The following is a 19681-nucleotide window of genomic DNA, read 5'->3' on the forward strand; positions in this document are numbered from 1 at the left end:
TACAGAGAACATCTCTTGTGGTGCTGGGCTGGTGGTTGATCTTTTCAACTAGTCTTTTTCAACCTTAATGATTCTATGAATGTCCTGTTATGTGCTTTCTTCTGTTTTTCTGTCTTAAAAGCTGACCAAAATGCCCTTAAAGCATCAAACTCATGCTGCATATCCAGCTGCCAGAGCTATCCTTGGGATCCTTCCCAGTGTGCCAGGCAGGGCAGGCACTGGGAGCCCAGTAAGCCCTGACCAGGGCAGAGTGGGGCACTAATGCAGGTGATTTGTGACTCGAGGGTTTGGGCTCTTATTTCCATGCCCACAGTTTTACTTTTTAGGTAGAACACATGTCTGTGTTGTCTTTGAGCTGTTTAGAGAATAAACACTACATGGTGTCATGGTGGCTGTTTTGAACAGGTTCCTTGTCCAAGCAAGCAGCTGTTGGGGCTGCTTTGGCAGGACCCACAGGGTTCATACAGGACTGGTACCTGTGCCCAGTCTTCCCACTGCTCTGGGAGGGGTGGTGTGAGCACACAGGATGAGCCCAAGGGCTCCAAAATCAAACCTACACTTAGGAATGTTCTTCCTTAGGAGCTTTCCCACAGTCGGTGGCACCCCTGATTTAGTACAATTAAACCAGCGAACGATAAGCTGCCAGAAGCATCACTTGTTGGGAAAGGGAATCATTTCATTAGAAGCAAGTGATCCGGGCAGTTCTGTACAGCTCTCTAATTGTGTCTGTTATAATTAGAATGTCTTTTGTCAGCTTCACTGCGTTTATGTTTTCTATGGCTTGTTTTTATTTACCAGCAAATAGGATATTTAATTCCATTTATGTACCAAAAGGTGTAAAGCTTAAGAAAATACAAAAGACTCTTCCACATATATCTTTAGTAGAGAGGTTCAATCATGTTCCACTCTTGAGGCAAAGTACTGACAGAATCAGTGCTCTGGGGACTAATGTAAATAGCTATGAAACAAATGGAAAATGCACTAATGTACTGAAGCAGATTGTCTGTCTGCGGAAAGGCTTCTTTGGGTTCTCTCCCTGGCTCTTTGTGACTGCTGTTAAACTCTTGCAGGCCACAGCATGGAAATTGCCATCTGATTTGCTGGTTTGAACCCTTTTGCTGCAAATGAAGGGGTTCATTTTTCCTAGTCACAGTCTGCACTTGGACACACAGAACAAACAACTCTGCTTTGTAGGGCAGTGCTCTTCTTCCAGCAGATTAAACGGCATTAAGAGGTCAGGGGAAAGATGGGGAGAACACCAGCCAGCTACATTCCAGGAATGCAGAACTGGATCGCTGAGGCCAGAGGCAGCAGAGGAGGGATTATCTCCAGGGTAAAAGGGATGAAGGAGGGAAGGGAGGAAGGCTCCTTTGCCAGACCCTGTGACTCCCTTCACACCCAGGTGCATCAGAACAATAGCAGATTCCCCTGGATCACAGCAGGCATTGTGTGGCACTGAGGTAGAAACCAAAGGGGAAAGGGGAAAGCAAGTTCATTTGCTATTATTCGTGTAACTGTATGCTCTGGTTGCAGAGCCAGCTCCTCCTCTGGCCACTCTGAGCTGCTCGGACAATAGCAGGACCTTCATTAAGTAAATGAGCCTCCCTTCCACTCTTCCCCACGGATGAGCAATGTGGGTTCCCATTTCCTTTCTCTGGAGCCACATGGGTTTTCTCCCTCTCTCCATTTGATTCTTCATGGATTTAGCAGAAGTATAAGTTCTTTAAAATGATTTTATCTTCGGAAAGCATATCTTCTAGCCTCATTTGTTCTCACTCCTTTCTTTGCCTGTTCCTTTCAGGGAGGAATTCAGTGTTGCTCAGTAAAAGTCACCTCACAAGAAAGACAAAGCACTTGTCCATCTAATAGCTGCTTGAGACCACTGAAATGTCTCATCAGGGTCTCGGGGAGCAGTGTTCTTAGTTGGAGGAGTATAAACAATGTTAGTGGACAGGACAGTGATGCTTTGGGTTGAAATTGTGCTTTGTGGTGTGCTGGATTAGCAGGGATGGCACTCCACGGGGTGGGAGATAGAGAATGCCTGCACTGGTCAGGTGTGCCAATCCAGGACAAGTGTGAGCAGCACCTGCAGTGCGTGCCCAGGGTCTGGGCACCTCCTGCACCTGCTCCCCAGGGCTTCCCCAGGAGCAGGCACAGCTGGCATCTCTCCAGCCACTGCAGCAGGGGCCCTGTGCCATGGCATGCAGGATTTCGTGCTTTCAGTGAGTCTGCGGCCCCGCTGTGCATCCAGCACATGTGTTCAGCCATGAAAAAGCACATTGTAGACTGGCTTTTAGTGTTTTCCAGCTGGCTGGTTATCTGAAGCGCTCCTTACACAGGGATGTTAGGAATTGCTGTGCTGCCCTGCGTACCTCGTGTCAGGTGCTGCAGTGCTGGATGTGTGAGGGGAACGCAGGCAGAGCCGACCTCCCAGCGCTTGTGACAAGTGACAGCAGCTGGAACGTGTCTGCAGAGGCTCCTCGTTAGTCCTGTTCTGCTGAGGAACCCAGAAATACCTCCCAGAGAGGATCTTGGTCCATCACTGCTGCCATGTGGAAGGAGAGTTGTGCTTTATAAATAATACATACATAGAAAATAAATGCATCGGTACATGCAAGGCTACCCAAATCACCTAGATTGACAACTTGAGAAGAGCTCACGGTGTCTTATGGATGACTTGCTTCTCTATCAATGTACATCAGCATCCAGAAGTTTCTTATGTATTACTTATGAAGTTGATATATGCAGTTGGGCCAGAACTGTCTGGATTGGTCTCTGGGCCACTGGATTAAACCAGGAGATTAAAGGAATATGTGAAACATACAGTTCTTCTAAATGCTGACCCACTGTGACTGTTTGTTTGGCCAGGCATTTTTTAGATTTGCCCTTAAGAGCTGGGCTGATGAATACCTCATAGAACAGTTGTGAGTGCCAGGCTGCAGATAGAGGGTCCATGTGCTTCTGTGTGTGTGTGGGGAGAATGTCCCCCCAGCTATGCAGCCTGGCTTGGTGAATGATGAAGCTGAGCAAAACAGAGTCATTGCTGTTTATAGAACTCCTTAAATGAGAGACCATGTCTTTTTTCTTTTTCTGTGTTTTTTTTTTTTTTTTTTTCCTGTGCAAGTATTCCACTTGCTAGAGAGAAATAGCTGTTAAGAGATAATAAAGGATTTGTCCATTTTCCAGCATTTAAAATAATGTAGGTTACATGATCCCTTTGATTTGAATTCCAGCATCAGGACCACAGAAAGCCAACGTAAAGCTGGCAAAATGACCAGTTAAAAAAGAAAACACGCACAAACCGCTGTGGCTTTTTTCTTTAAATTTGATATTGCATTGCTGGATTTTCTAGTATTTTAAGTGAAAAATATATGTAGTTAGTTCCATGTTGACAATGTCCTTGAGGATTTGACAGTGAGATTTTCCAGCAGTTGCTCTTCGTTAGAATCCTGGTGGTGTTTAATAAGGCAGCCAAACTGCTGGCACCTCGGGCTCGTGTTTGTTCTCCGAGGGCTCGGGGCTGCTGCAGTAAGCACATCGACCAGGGCTGATCATTACAAGGGCGTACGCCACCATGAATAAAAATGTCACACATTCTCCCATCTCACAGTGGTACAAAATGTCAGTCCTGTCAAACAGACATTGCAAGTAGCACTGAGCAGTCAGTACAAATTGGGAAGCTGAATATTCCCCCAGCTTTCTGATATTCTTCATCTGAAGCAGAAGAAAAGCAGTTGTTAACCTATTAGCTGTGATTTTAAACTCTGCTGAGGTAGTAGATGGATAGGCTTTAACACATGGGGATAAATATATTCCTGGCGTCTGGGATTTTTTGCAACATGTCTCTCCATCCATGTATGCTGAGGAATAGACAGAATGAAAACAAACTACAGCAAAATGAACCTCATTTTGGAAGAAGTCCTCTGGAAAAATGATCATCTCGGTGAGATTCTCTTTCCACCTCTTGCCTGTTCTACCTCTGTGAATAGTTGTACAAAAGTGGTGGTTTGCTGTGATCCAGACAGGGCCTGCTTCGATGAGTTAAGGGAGTTTTCCTTCATGGCCCTGTCATTCATTATGCAGACATCACAGAGAGTTGGAGTTTTATTCTCTGGACAAACGAAGGTTGTGCTGCTTCAGGGTAAGGCCCATTGTGCTGTGCAGAGTGTTCCATAGGATGTGTTCCTTCCTAGTACCAGGAACATCGCTGTGTGTTCATACTTACCCATCTAGGACTGAGGAGTGGATATTGTCAGGAAATCAGCAGGATTCTGCTGTTACTGCAGGGTCCAGAAAAAAAATGCGGTGCAAAAAGTCAAGTGCATAGTGGTGCCAAAATATTGAAGAAGTAACAAGAAGTTATACAAAGTTACCAGTGGTTACCCGAGGGGACAAGAACAGGTGAAAGGGGCTGCAATGTTCTGTGTCACAGTGAGTATTTCAGAGAAATGGCCGTAAAGTCCATTCTTGGTGTAGAAATTTCTTTGGTTTTTCTGACACCTTCTCAGAACAAACAGCTGGTGCGTATTTAGAGTAGTGGATCATGACAAATGAATCCTCTCCCCAAACAGTGGTGAGTGCTGGAGCAAATTGCTAAGGAAGGCCCAGCGAGGAGCAGGGATGACAAAGCTCTGCAGGACCAGAGCAGAGCAGAGCAGGTGGAAAAGGAATCAGCAGAATCCTGGCTTGCTCCTGCCTTGTGTAGTGACTGTCTGCAGCAGGATCCTTCGTTATCCAGGGCCTCACTACATGGGAACAAATTGGAAACAACATGTGCGAGGCTTCTGTGAACCAGAATGACCCCGAGTTGAGTTCAATATTCTGTGTTCTGTAGGCACCTGTTAGCTGTGGAAGAAGAACCTGCTGCACAGAGCTCAGTGTGCAGTGGCTTTCAGGCTGTGCTCTGCAGCACCTGGGCTCTGTGCCAGGTAAATAAGAGGCTGTTGACAGGCATCTCCTTTGGAAGGTGTCAGGAGTCCTCAAACAGCAGTGTCAGATAATATAATTTAATTGATTTATTTATTAATTAATAATTAGTAAAATAATAAATAAATTATTAAAATTTAATCATTAACATCAGTTTAATGGTTCAGGGATGGGTTACATTTTTTTAGAAGAACTGAGTGCACGTATCGATGGGAGGAGGTCAGCACTGATGTTCAGCTGCTCAGCAGACAGAAAGTGGGAGTGGAGCACTGAGTGGGCTCAGATGTTACTTATACCACCTTCTGTGGGTTTTACTGCTGGTTTGCATAGGACAGGGACCTTTCTGGCACTGGAGCTGGGGAGTGATCAGAAGTCTAGACAAGTCTTTAAGTGCAGACACCACCATCTTCCTCCTCTCTACATCACAGAACAGCACATGCTACTTTGGGCATGGCCTGTCTAAGGCTCCTGAACACACTCAGAAGAATAGAACCATGCATTCTCAGAATTATTCCTTTTTTTTTTTTTGTAATTGCAGACAAAAAAAACCAAAATACCATTCTGTTCTACAGCCCAGGAGTTTATTGTTTAAGGCATGTGTTTTTAGAATAGCATCAGTTAGCAGCAATAATAATCCACAGTGGTGTTCTCATGGTTTTGGGATTTTAGCCATTGCTGCATTTTTGCCAGACTCGTTCTCCCTTCCCAATATACAAATGTGGCTTGAAGAATGAGGCATCCCTTAAAACATGGAGATTATTTTTATCACAGGACCCAGCAGATTTCCATTGAAGTATTTCAGAGTGTAAATTAAAAATATACGCTGTAAAGCATACACAGTTCCTGTCATCCCAGTTTGTGAGCTGTACATATGGGAGCATGTAAAAAGCAGCGTGTGCTGTGCAGGGATCTGGGTGGATAATAAAACAGCTGCCTCATAGATTCTGTCTGCTTTCTCTACTCAATCTTTTTAGGTACCAGACATTTTTCAGTGTTGTTATTTTCTCCTTTTTTTTTTAATTGAGTGTTCAGTTGGAATCCAGCATGTTCTCCCAAAGTCAGCACTTAGGTCTCCTGCAGCCTGGTGTGTGTGAGCCTGACTTCATCCAGCACAAGGCTTCTCTCTCCCATGGCTGATGGACTTTCAAGTATTTTCAAACCAGTCCTGAATTTCAGAAGGAAATAAGATATTCATGTAGAAGAGCATGGCTTTGGGAATTATTGGAAACACCCTCACTGCTAATTGAGAAACACTTCTTTCTCCACATACTGACAACCCAGTTCTCATCTGGCTGTGTTTCCTTTAAGGATTTCCTTCTTGTTGCACTTGTTGCTGCACATGAACTAGCACCTCTAATTTATTCACAAGGCTGTTTTGAATACCACTTAAAAAAAAATCTCAAAAGACATCCACAGTTAGTTTGAGATAATATTCTGCTCACAGGCTGTTACCTTGCAGACCAAAAATTATCCCTTTAAAGTGTTTTCTCTGCCGTAAAACTCTAAATGGCTGTATTGTGAAAGTTCCTTGGGTATATTATAGCTACTTGAAGAGATGTGGGATCTATAATTCTTAAATAGTATTTTGATAGTGTAAAAGTGAATGTAAGGTTTTTCTTCCTTCAGCATCTCATGGCTTAAAGTCACTTGTCTGGTAATTAGTAAAGCAGTGCCAGATCCGCAGTCATAAAAATGGCTTTCTGCAAATTTTCTCTCTTGTTGCTTCAGAAGTATTTAGAACAAGACAATTAAGCAAATATCCAGAGGAAAAAGGTATGCTGGTAAATAGCTATTGGTGAGAAAGTGCTAATTTAGACATTTCTCCCCTTCACATGAAAAGCTATAGTTTATGTATTTAGGACTATACCTGGAATAGCAATTTAGCAGCCTTTAGCACGGCAGCCATGTGCTGCTTGGTGCCCATTCCTCCCTGCAGCCCAGGTAATTAAGTTGATATTCCAACACAGCTTCACCTGCTGACCTTTTAGAAACAATGTGTTTTGCTGCATTAACAAATTAACTTCAAATGGGTGGCTCTGCCAGCAAACACAGAGTTTGAACAGGCTTGCTTACCCTGCTGTGGTGGCAGGCAGGAGCGCCAACACAGGCAGTGCAGCTCTGGGAAAGGCCCTGTTCCCTCCCCTCCAGCCCTGGCCTGCTCAGTGCAGAGAGCACGGCCCTGGGCACTTCTCTTACCCTGCTCTGAGATCCCCTGGGGCTCAGCAGTGCACATGTGGGGCAGCACACACCGACCTCCCAACAAAGCCCGTTGCTGAGAGCGCTGCAGTGATAACAGAAATGGGAATCCCAGTGTTGGGTTTGCCTGTGTTCTTAACAGCACTGAGGTCACAGTTCTGAGTCAACACAATGCCTGGTTAGAAGTCCAAGAGACAAAAAAGTTTCTACACGTTTAATCTTTTCCCAAAGCAGCATTTATATGTGTCTTTATTGTGGAAACACGTTGAACTATTTTTTGATCAGAGATGAAAGCTTAATCATATGTGATTTAAATCTCAGCTGGAAAAAATAATCTAGTGACAGGATGAGGGTATGAAAGTATTGGCTTCTGCAAAGGAGTAGTTTATTGTAATATAAATATATAGAATATTTGTAGGATGTTCATTTTCACTTACACAGAACTAAAATGATACTTTGCACAAGTAGTTTTGAGTTCTAGGCCATCATGATGCTTTAAGGTCTGACTTGTAATTGTTGGTCGCTTAGGAGTGAAATTCAGGACGGGATCTGAACATAAGCTCACCTTTAAGTGCATGAAAAGTTCAACTGAATTGGGGTTTTTTTCATGATCTTAAATGTCTGGTTTGAGGACTTCTCCATAAGTTTTCACAAGCACTAAAACCACTTGAGATCTTAGTGACAGTGCTTTTGAGTATCCTGGTTTCCATTTGCATACACGTAGCCTAGAACACTTGGACCTCGAGGTGCAGGAGTGCCCCGTGACATGTTAGCTGTGTCAGTCCGCTCTGGCTGTGTGGTGTGGAGTGCTGGCCCCGCTGCCTTAGGTGTGACAGGAGCTGAGCTCAGCCCATGGGTACCTGGGCTGCCGGGGCACCCCGCAGCTCGTGGGCTTTGTCACTGCTTTGGAAACACGCCCCTTGGTGAGGTGAGTATGGAGGTAAACCACGTGCTGTCACATGCTCACGCTGCTTTTGCCAGGACATCGGAGGTGTTTCCATGCAGGTGACTTTAATGTAGTCTCCGCTTTGCTGCAGCAGCACAGACTCCGCCCGCCGCGGCCGCCGCCCCCAAAGATCCAGCGCTCCTCCAGGCCCGTGAGTAGCTGGGATTGTCTCACTGCCACGCCTTAACACTGCCTGAGTTACGCTCTTTGTAGCACTACTAAACCCTGGTAGTTTGGATTGTCAAACTGCGCAGAAGCCGTGTATGAATTATGCTCCTAAACTACCTTCTCTCTGCTGCGGCACAGCCCTGGGACCCGCGGTTGTTCTGCTTTTCTCTGGCGAGCGCTGCAGCTCTCGGGCAGCTCTGCAGGTAACTGGGGCTGCTCTGGCCACGTCTGGTTTGACTTTTGCAGTGATTTCTTACCCACAAAGCCCTGCTACACTGGCTGGCAGAAGTTTTTAGCCAGTGAGCTTTTGAAGACTTGCACTGAACTCAAATCTGAAAGGAAGCAGAAGCCTGAAGACAAAATATTTATTCTCTGCAAGTTATGCTTTTAATTAATTTGGGATGCCTAATGCTTCTCCATGTACGAATAGACGTGAAGAAAGCAAGGTCAATCTTTGGTGGTAGAACATTGGTACCGTGCTAGGGATGACATACCCTGGGTAATTCCATGGTGTAAAAGAAGGCACAACAGGTTGGCCAGAGGAAGGGATTCCTCCATGGAAGAACTGCACAGAAATTATTGGCAGTGCAGTGTCTGTACATGTTAGGTAGGGATACCTTATCTCAGCCATTTTCCCCCAAAAATGCTCCCTGTAGGACAGTTTTACCTATGGACTGTGCAGGATAGCATTAAAACTGGACACCCTGCTGGGTCTGCACCAGATGTTTACTATTTTTTTAAGGCACAGGCAAGAAGTAACAATTTAGGAGGAGTGTTGGTTTTTGGCACAGCACTGGAAGATATTTATGTGTATTCAGGCTTTTAGCTTTATATATATAGTTCCACCCCAAATCATCTTCTTGCTTCCTTATCCATACACATACATGCATAAGAGAGAGATGCAAGTTTTCAAATCTGATCTTGCTAAAACTTGTTAAAATGTGTTTTGGATGAGCAGGTAGCTGGTTAACAAGTGCAACTGGGTGTGTGTTTTAACTTTTGATCTCTGGTGCATGTTCCTGTGTGACATTTCAGTGGCATGTGTTTCTTCTCCTCCCTCTTTTTAACTCTGGGATGTTTAGCTTAACAGAGTAATTTTTATGGGTTTTTTTCCCCTGAAGGTTTCTGTTCTCTGTGTTTAAAAAGTAGCACTGGCTATGATTATGCGTGTTCTCCTAAATACAGTGGGCATGGGAGACCCTCCCAGATGTGTTTCACTAGGACCAGACTTTCCATGTACTGTGGGGTTCCTGTGGTGCTCCCATGCCCTCGTGTTCCCAGTTTGGCAGGTGTAAGGGGGCATGTTGTGATTCCTCTATACCAAAGTTGCTGAACTGTATTGTTCAAACGGAGTCATTTATTATGTGGAAGTCTTGTTAAGAGTGTTTAATCTCCAAGCTGTAGGGTATTAATAGTCCTCACTGTAACATGGTTGGTTCCACTGTCTTTGCACCCAATGTGATTGATAAAATGTTGGAAATGTAATAATGAAAGCTCCTGTTGCATTCTTTTGGCTGTGTCGGTAAGTGGAACAGAAAGGCTTCATTCATCAAGGGGAAATTCAAGATAAATGTAAATTATTATAATCAATCCAAAAAATATGCTTGTATCAAATATACATAAATTTGTTGTTGTTCAGAACTGTTATTTGGCTTTAAGTAGTTGCAACACATTTCTGTATGTGTAAATAATACTTTTTGCAGGCTGCTTTTTCCCTCTCAGGCTTGGCAGCTCCTACAGAGGTGGGTATCAGCAAGTGATTTATCCTGGCCTTGTACACAAGCACTGGAGGGGGAGACCAGGTCCCTCTGCTCTTCCAGCCAGGGCCACATAATACCGCAATTCCTGAGAAATACTTTGTGCTGCAAGGAGGAATACATGGGCACTAGTGCTTGCAATATGAGTACTTGCTGATAATAAAGCCGGAAACACAGACCAAAGAAAGGTTAAGGAAGCAGAGCAGAGATGTTCTTTGCATTTTGCTGCTTTGGAAATAAGTGGTGGTGGTATTATGAAGGAGAGAGGGTTGTTGCTTCTAATTAATGGAGGTCTGTTTGGATTAATAGTGGTTGTTTGGAAACTATTCAATTAGAAAAAGTTAAAATATAATAATTATGCATTAAGTTGATGGGGACAGTAATAAGCACATTCAACCCTTCTGTCCTGGAAGTTTACCTTTTTGCTTTTGCCTGTGTGCTCACATAATTGGATTTCTTTGATACTTTTGCGTTTGATAAGCATTTAACCTTGCCTCTGTGGCTATGTGAGACTCAAAATCCAGTAAGGAATTGACTTGATTCCTGGCTTTTCCCTGCAGTGCCTCGGGAACAAAGCTCTAAATCCCGCTCAGCTTTGTCACCTTGCGGCACACTGGGCTGGGGACCCTGGAGCCACCCCAAACTCTCACCTCTCTCCCTCCTCGGCAGCACACCCACCTGAAAGGTGAAAGTGTTCCCAGCACGCTGACAGGCCAGCTTTACACATCAGCTCCCAGCTCCCATTTAATTAAGCAGCTTGCTTTCTTCCTCTCTTTCCCTCTCTCCTTCGCGCTCTCCTCTCCCGGTTCCTCCTGCCTGTCGCCCCCCTCTCCCCCAGTCCTCTCTGCAGTCTCTCCCTGTTTTATCAGCCCTAATGAAGCAGTATTCTTCATCGATCCTGCTGATTGCCAGCCCATTCCTTTTGTTTGTTGGCACCGAGCCATTCTGCTGCGCTCTGACAGCTCAGCTCCTCTAATTAGCTCTGTTGTTCTTTTCCCCATGTTTCACCACGTTGCAAGTTCAGTTGAAGTTGCCACAAACTTAATCCTTCCATTCCTGCCATAAATTCACATTCTTAAGCTGTCTTTATTGTAGAGAGGAGCAGCCTTGTGTGGGGACTGATCTCCAAGACCTTAACATCTGACCTTTTCATAAGCCCTTTTTCCTAAGAAATAGTGGCAATACAACTCTGGATTTCTTCCTCATATCTGCTGTGCACCATTTCCTTTGAAATGAAAATTCAATGTAATAATGCTGCTGCTATTTTCTGCATACTAGTGTATAGGGCAGAGGCACTACACACAATTTGCTGGCTTTCTCCTGGCAGGAAAACTTAAGGTTTATATACCTGGGAAGAAAAATTTAAAAAACAAAACAAAACAAAGCTGGAAAGCCCCCCATCCCCAACAAATTATATTTTTTTAAAACTTCTTTAGTCACTGCAGAGCACTCAGGCTGTAGCCATGAACAGCTCCTTTCTCTTGTGCCTCTTAAAGGAGCACAAGCTCTGGGAGGTCAGGAGCTGAGCTGTATTCCCAACTTTATTTGGGTTTTTGGGCATTTCTGTGGAGATTAGCATTGAGCTGAGCCAACAGATCCGACTCTTTTTCACGTGCTTAACAAAACACGTGAAACTGGTGTGTGCAGTCTGCCCTGATGCTGCAAATTCCCTCATTTGACTCGCAGGGATAAGTTCAGCACAGGATTCCTCAGCAGCGTGGGCTGGCACATAGACGGACTTAGAGCACAAGTACTTACTCCTTTCCTTGAAATAAGGCTCGTTTGCTTGTGGAGAACCTGGTCAGAAATCTAGCTGAATTTCCACGCATTCGAAGGTGATGGACACATATGTGGGACTGGATTGGCAGCAACATCATCTTCCACAGAAAAGCTTTGGATTTTATACAGACAGCAGAAGTCTAACTCAATACCAGGAGTGATAATGACAATATGGCCGGCAAGGGTTTGCATTGAGCTGCTGGAAGGAAGCGAATTTTTAATGAAGAATGAGCTGAGGTTTCATGTTAAAACATTTATCCTAAGTACACATTTTCCAGCGCTCCCTTGCACAGAAGTCCTCAGCTGAGAGGTTGGGTTCCTGGGAGCAAGTGGCCAGAGGGGTTGTGGTGTCAGAGCTGAGCCCCACTGCCCATGCAATGCCCAGAGCACACGGGCATTCCCAGCTTTCTCTCTCCACTGACTGCATGGGGGAAGCTCCCTCTTAGGCAATCTTTTCTCTGAAATTCAGCCCGTACCAAGCAGGACAAGAGCAGATAGCAGTTAGTGACAAGCATATCTGTTTTATTTGCACGTCGTGGGGCGGTGTGGTTTCTATTCCTCAGAGTCACTGATGTATCCACATTCATGTGCAACTTTGTGGCACAAAACACAAAGCCAGGCCCGGTGGAAGATCCCTGTAGGGTACTGGTGGTTCTCCATTGCTGTCTGTGTGCTGTTGGATCAGGGCAGTGTTTGATGAGATGTCTCTGTGCATGTCACAGGTTCGCCCCCCAAGACCTCATGTGGTTAAGAGGCCCAAGAGCAACATTGGTGTGGAGGGCCGGAGGACCTCAGTTCCCAGCCCAGAACAGTAAGTACTGTGCTGCTCTGCTCCTCTCTGCTTGCATCAGACAGCGTGTTCAGAACTGGGACTCACCAAAGGACTCATTAAAACATACTACAGATCAAAGCTAGTTTTTAACTAAGAAAAAACCTGGTTTTTTTAGAAAAGTTTTTTGGAACATTGTAGAGGAAGTGTGAAAAAGCAAGTAACCAAAGTTTGCTTATGGAAGAATTGTGGTTTGCCAAGTTGCACACACTCTGATCAGCCTCTTCAGTGAAAGTTTTCAGGTTTTGGAGGTTTGTTAATTTCTTTGTTGCTTTGTTTTGCACTTTTCTTTGAAGGAAATTGTCCGTTCCAGCCCTACAGGTGCAGTGTTCTTGCCAGGCTGTAGCTGGAGGGTGTAGAACTGTTTATTTGACAGTGATGGCAGAAGATACTGTGTCTAACTCCAGAGTGCATTAACAGGACCGTGATGTCTGCGTGTGCTTTGTGGTGAGGGCTTGTAGGGCTTCACTTTGCACAGCAAATTTATCCCTCCTTTAGCTGTGGCAGTGAAGGGGGAATGTTCCAAATCATCCGTGCTGCCACAGCCCACTGCTCCTGGACAAAAGCTGTTGGTTTCCAGTGTCTCTCTTGTGCATACCAGTACAGGCATATTCTGTTACCTCAGAGAGGCTTTTGCAGGCACTTCCACTCATGTCACTTATCCAGGAATTTTTGCAAAGATGACACAGGGTGTGTGCTGCAGATTCTGGATGGTGCCAGAGTGGAGTCAGCAATGGGCCCTTCAGGGTTGACCCTGACCAGGGAATGGATGTTCTGAGCTGTGGATGTATTGAAGTGTGGATATATTGAACTGTGGATGTTCTGAACTTGTCAGCACAGCCCAAACACACTGGAGGGGCAGCAGTGGACATCAGTGCATGGATAGCTCTTTCCAGGATAGGGTCATACTCCAGCTTTGGCCTAAACTGAACGGTGATTCCTCCCTTGTACAGGAGTATTTGTGCATTTTACAGTGGAATTTGGTTGCCCTCTTGTGGAGCAGATGCAGCTCCTGCAAAGGGCCATGCTGGCCCTGCACAGAGGTTGTGGGGACTTCTAAACCAAAAGCATTTTCTTAATATTTAATCTGATGGCTCGCTGCATTTAGGTGGAGGATAATTGAACCAATTTAATATTTATGTGTGTTCCTAAGGAGGTTTCTGGATGTTTGGGTTCAAAAGCTGCTGACATCCCAGTGTTGCTTGCTGCTAACTTCTAATTTCAATTCCTGCCACTATCAGACCACAGATAAACACAAATGGTAAACATTGTACCAATGCTGGAAATATATTGTATTTTAATTATTTTATTTAGGTCTAGTTTATTGCGCTAATTTCACTGAGTCTTTACAGCTCAGCTGCTTTCACAAAATACAGAATTTTCATTATGTTTCCCACAAACTTTCTGTTTAATGTCCTGGTAAGAAGTAGTCTTTGTATAAGTGTTCTGAAACGGAAACAAGAGAGGTGTTGTCTCTTTAAAAAACTCACACTGTTTTCTCTCTCTTGGATAACACTAGAATCAGTGAAAACACCATAAAATATATTTTCCCTTGTTTTACCTGTTAGCATCGAAGGTTAGGAGATTTCTGTCTTCAGTTACATGAATTCTTTTTATGTGTGTAAAAGCAACACGTTTTGGGGATGTGTGTGCTCATTTTCTGATCAGTCTTCAGTGAAAGGTGTCAGGAGCAGTGACTGCACACGGATGATGCTCCTGTCTGTTGTTAAGCAGTGTTCCCCGTGCTGGACAGGTCCCCGCAGGGGCTGTGTGGGGTGGGATGGGACAGGCTGCAGGGGCAGGCCCGGCTGGAACGGGCTCCCGCAGCACCTGGGGCTGCTGAAGGGTTCCCATGGGCTCGCCAAGCCACGAGCTCTGACACTGAGCGCAGGATCTGCAGGGAGGAGCTCCAGCGTGGCTCTGCGCTGTGTTCACGTGGAAGAGCTGCCAGGTAATCCCCTCACTCCCGAGCCTCCTGTCTCAGAGCGTACATCCAAATCCCTTGTTCTCTGCATTTTACTGGCTAAGAGGGACAAATTCTTTAATTCCCTAGAGCTTGCGTGTACCTGTTCTTTAAAAAAATATGTCAACAAAAAATAATTCTTCCTCAAATTTGCAGAGCCCTTTTAAGGAGAATAATGACAAGTCCGTACACCCGTACACCCCTTTGTACCACAATCTCAATATATAGGAAAAAGCAATATGGTAATAAAATATACAAATTTAATTTTCTCATAACCAGAACATCCTTTAAAATTATTACAGAATTCTCCTTACTCATTCCCATATCCTGCACTCCTAATTTCTGTATTTCTTTTTTCTGTCTCAAGTACATTTAGGTGTCAATTAAATTTGAAATATCTACATTTGTCAGCATTTCATTTTTGGCCAGCGTGATGTGCTGCTGATTTGTCCATGCATCCTGACACATGAAAAAAGCTCCCGAGATGCAGATCTTCCTCATTAAAACAGAGCCCCCACTCCGTGCTGCTGCCGGCGCCGTGGAGAGCGTTCCATCTGTGTGGTGCCGGGCACGGGGCTGACACGGCATTTACCGGAGCGCCTGGCACCCCCGGGACAGGGCACGGGGCTGACACGGCATTTACCGGAGCGCCTGGCACCCCCGGGACAGGGCACGGGGCTGACACGGCATTTACCGGAGCGCCTGGCACCCCGGGACAGGGCACGGGGCTGACACGGCATTTACCGGAGCGCCTGGCACCCCCGGGACAGGGCACGGGGCTGACACAGCATTTACCGGAGCGCCTGGCACCCCCGGGACAGGGCACGGGGCTGACACGGCATTTACCGGAGCGCCTGGCACCCCCGGGACAGGGCACGGGGCTGACACGGCATTTACTGGCATTTACCGCAGCCCCGGGGCTGCAGCGGCCCCACCTCCTTCCCCTGGATGGCTGTTACAGAAGGAAAGGGGAAGAAAGCAGTGCACTCACTGGTTTTAACTGGAGTAATGCAGAGTCAGCGGCTGCAGCCGCTGCCACCTGTTAGAAAGTTTTTATTAATTAGCTGTGGCCCGACTGCGAGTGAACGTTCATTGGCAGTGGCAGCTCGGGCCCTCTTGGGCTGTTGGCTGCAGCGTCCAACGTCTCTTTTCCTGACCTGATCTTTCAGAACCCATTCTCAGTTAACCACTGAGGAAAGGAACGTACACACCTTACTTGGCAAACTGCATTTTAAACCGATCCTTGGACAGCCTAGATTTTATTCTAGAGTGAAGCAGTTTCAAATGTGAGAAATAGACACAGGTAGGAACAGGTGCCCTGGAGTCAGCTCCTCTTGTGCATCAGGCTAATTGTAAAGCAGAGATCTGTGTTTGTAATGTTTGTAAGAGCTCAGAGAGCCCGAGGAGCTGAGCTGTCTGAAGAACAGAGGTGCCCAGCTCAGGAGGGAACGTGGTGGGGAAAGGGTTTCTATATTGTCCCCTGCACTGGTGTGGCTATGGGCTGCGGTCCCTGCCCTTGGGCACCCCAGGGTGCCCTGCCCTTGGCAGAGGGGCTGTGCTCTGTGCCTGGGCAGCAGAGCTCAGCGTTCCCCACTAGCTCTCTGCTGTGCAGGCAGTTGGGCTCAGGATGATCTGGATCTCCAGAGCCCCTGGTTTCTCTCCGCAGGAGCTGTCACTGTGGCCACTTGATAACTTCCTTTTCTCTTCCTGTTCCCCAGCCTCGTAAAGCCCATGCGACACTATACAGTCTTCCTCTCTGAGGACTCCTCTGATGATGAATTTCAGCAGGAAGAGGATCCTGTCTCTGGCTTCTCTGAAAACTTTTTCTTCTCTGCTCCTTTCGAATGGTCTATCCTTTACTCTTTTGCTGTGTTCATGCCAGCTTTGAACAGTGGGGTTTGCATTTCTCAGGGCACCTGCTCCTGTACTGGGATTTTGGATGTGCTCGTAGGGCCTCTGTACAGTGCTTGATGAATGACCAACCTTTCTCCTGCTTGTCTGTCTTGATGTTGAGCAGCATGAAAAAGCATCCTCTTGCATGAAATACTGCAGTAACACACAGCTTCTGGGCTTCCATCGACTCTAGCTCTGTGGGATGTCACCCTTCCATTTGTCCTTTGTTCCAACACGCTGCTCCTGCTCCTGTCCAAACCTTTCTCCATTCATTCTTGTGTGGTGCTACTGTGCTTTTGGGTTGTCCTGTAAGCCTCATTCCAGTGGGGTTATCATCCTTTTCCTGTGTCACCTGTTTGATCCCAGCCTCTCTGCTCTGTCAGGTATCACATCCCTGCAGGTGTGCTCTGAGGACATTGAGTACAATCTGACAATTATACAAGAAGCAGGAAGTTTGTTTGGTCTATTTGTATCCAGCTTTTGGATTTGTAACTTGTACATTCCCAAACCCCTGTCACTCAGTCTTGTAAGACAGCTGAGCAGCTGGGCCAGAACCACTCACTGGAGCTGTGGCTGGAGGGTTCTGTCCCTGCCCACGGTGCCTGTGGTAGGGGAAGGAGCACAGCATGCCCAGGGTGCCCCTGTGAAGTGAGGGGAGCCCTGCCAGCGCTGGGTTCAGCTGCACTGAATCCCTCTTGCTGCCTATTTGAATATCCCAATCCCAGCAGGCAGCTCTGAGCTGAGCCCTCACTGAATGGCAGCAGAGGATTTGTTATTTCCTAACCTCGCCTGCTTGAGGATTTCTAGAGGATGAAAGGGAGATAAATTGCATGGAGCTGCACTCATTCTTTTAACAAATGCAGTTACCGCTTTGACAAGAACCTCTAGGAAGACGGGCCAGGATACTGTGAGCTGCTGCTTCAGAAATCCACAGTACCACGTGCAGGCAGTTCAGGAGCTGGGAGATGGATGATGCGGGGCAGCTGAAACCTGGCAGCCACAGCTGGGTCAGGCCAGGCTGGAGAAGGAGGCTGCAGGGGCACAGAGAGGTCTGCAGTGGCTAAAATCCATTGTGTGCTGCAGACACAGGCTGGGAGGCTGACAGGGAAGAGACCTGACTGCACACAGGTGGGATGGGGAGGATCAGTAGGGAAGGGCCAGAAAATGTTCCCACACTCGTGTTTGGGGTGGAGGAGAACAGTTTTGTTTGCAGAATATCCCTTGGGGGGTTGCAGTGTGACCCAGAGTGATTTGAGACTGAAGACAGGAGGTTTGTGAGCTCCCTGCCCTGAGGCCGTGTGCTGTCACCGTGTGCCCTGTACCTGCAGTGTCCCTGTCCGGGTGTGAGCTCAGTGCCTGCTCTGTGTGTGCTGGGGAGGGAAGCGAGCTGGACTCTCCCAATTTGCATGATGGAGATGTATTATGCCAAAAGATGGAAAGGGGAGGAGGGTTCTTCCATAGGATGTGTTTTTGCAGGTCTCACAACTATTTTCTTTTAATTGAAAGCTTATTTAAATGCCACAGTACAACCGGCTGCCAGTCACATGCCAATCCCCACAGCCATGTGTGGCACTCGTTGTTATTAATTGGATGCACATCGTGCTGCTGTTCTCTGTACGCACACCAAAATGCAAATGTGCTGGTTGGGTTTTTTGCTGAGGTATGTGCAAGAGAAGCATCCTGCTAACTCAGCCTTGGCTGGTAATGTAAAGGAGGTGTCTCCATAATGGATTATGGTGTTTCTTGATAAGATGACACCAATGAAATCATTGGAACCTGCACACTGTTCCCAATTATTGCAGGAAAACACTGAGTTATGTTGTGTGCTGAGTTAGCTCGAAGCCCAAGGGTGTCAGAGCCTGCAAATATGGGGTGCAGAGGCCGTGCCCAGACAGTCAGCATGGGGAGCTGCTATCCCATCATTCCTGCTCCGAGAGCTCCCTCCTGAGCCTGGCTGGGCCTGCATGTCCACAGCTTTCCTCTGAGCACTTCCCACTCCACTCGTGCCTTTCAGAGCACCCTTGGGTGCCAGGTCCCCTCTGCATGTCCCCTGCCCTCGGGCACTGCTCACTGCCTGCTCTGCACAGGGCTCTCTGAGCTGTAACTCACCCAGCTCCTTAGGAAACTGCGTTCAAACCAAAGAATTGGAAATATGGTCATTTGCAGTGTGATTTTTGGTTCTGTGCCAGGCCTCAGCCGTACCGGGCCCTGAAGGAGTCGGACAGTGCCGATGGAGAGGACGTGGGCAGCCCGGAGAAAGCCAGAGAGCCGCTGCCCCCGAGCCCTCTGCTCTCCAGCAAGGCCTCAGAAGTCAACCTCCTGGAAGACATCTTCCCCAGCTTGGAAGTAGAAGCCCAGCCCCAGCCCCTCAGCCAGGCCAAGAGCCTGGAGGACCTGCGGACACCCAAGGAGGAGGCGGAGCAGCGCTGCTCCTTTGAATACCAGGTCAGGGGCTTTCTGTGCCCTGGGGGTGGCACAGAGCTCATCCTGAGGAACATTTTCATGTTACTGGGTAGATCTTAATTATAATCTTCATCCTCATCATCATCATCTGTTTTCCAGGGATTTGCTTATGTGTTTCAAAATTAATTTCTGAATTAAGAAATGTCTTAAATGGGACTGTTTCTTCTGAAGGAGGGGATATTTGCCCTGTTCCTCAGAATCTGTTTGTCCAGTGGCTGTCACGCACAGTTTTCTTTGAAGTTGATGGTCAGCAGTGAGAATGAATAGTTGGTAATTTTCAGGTCCCCTCCAAACTTTTTTTTCTTTTAATCTGGCTATTTTGGTCTAAGCATCATTTGAGCAATCCCCCTCTGAAGACATGGGATTGTTTGTGAAGGAACATAGCTCAGAAAGTGTTAAACTAAAGCAGACTCCGAGATCTTCATCTGACATTAAAGAAGCTAATGTCATTTCTACCTTACAGTAATACCGATTTTAGTGTTACATTCAGATATTTCATTTATCAGCTTATTCCATGCAGCAATTAAGGCTTCTCAACTTCTGTGCCTTGGACACAGGTGTGTGCTCCTTACTGGGCTGTGACAGATGCACAACATGTCCCAGCTGAACACCCCGTGGAGGCAGAGCTGGAACTGGAGCTGCAGAGTCCTGGCTGGTTCCTGTCTGTCCTTCCTAGCCACACGCTGTTGTCCCTCTGCACTGCTGGCAGCCTGGGGACAGATCCTCTTCCCTCACAGCAGCCTGAAGTCAATTCCTCTGTG

General features: G+C 46.6%; 1 protein-coding gene across 9 annotated transcripts in view; it reads left to right on the plus strand.

Moving 5' to 3' along the window:
• Positions 1-19681, plus strand: part of DENND1A (DENN domain containing 1A) — a 151685-nt gene that overhangs the window by 129177 nt on the left and 2827 nt on the right. For 2 of the 9 annotated variants that reach the window (XM_058423172.1, XM_040083551.2), the window contains exons 20-22: positions 8160-8219; positions 12495-12583; positions 18647-18902. In XM_058423172.1, coding sequence (XP_058279155.1) covers positions 8160-8219; positions 12495-12583; positions 18647-18902 — 405 coding nt within the window. Of the gene's footprint in view, positions 1-8159; positions 8220-8374; positions 9741-12494; positions 12584-16282; positions 16412-18646; positions 18903-19681 lie in introns of those variants that run through there. The other 7 variants (XM_058423171.1, XM_040083550.2, XM_058423174.1 and 4 more) reach the window with 5 other exon arrangements.

Source organism: Hirundo rustica, chromosome 20 (assembly GCF_015227805.2).
Source record: "Hirundo rustica isolate bHirRus1 chromosome 20, bHirRus1.pri.v3, whole genome shotgun sequence".
NCBI lineage: Eukaryota > Metazoa > Chordata > Aves > Passeriformes > Hirundinidae > Hirundo > Hirundo rustica.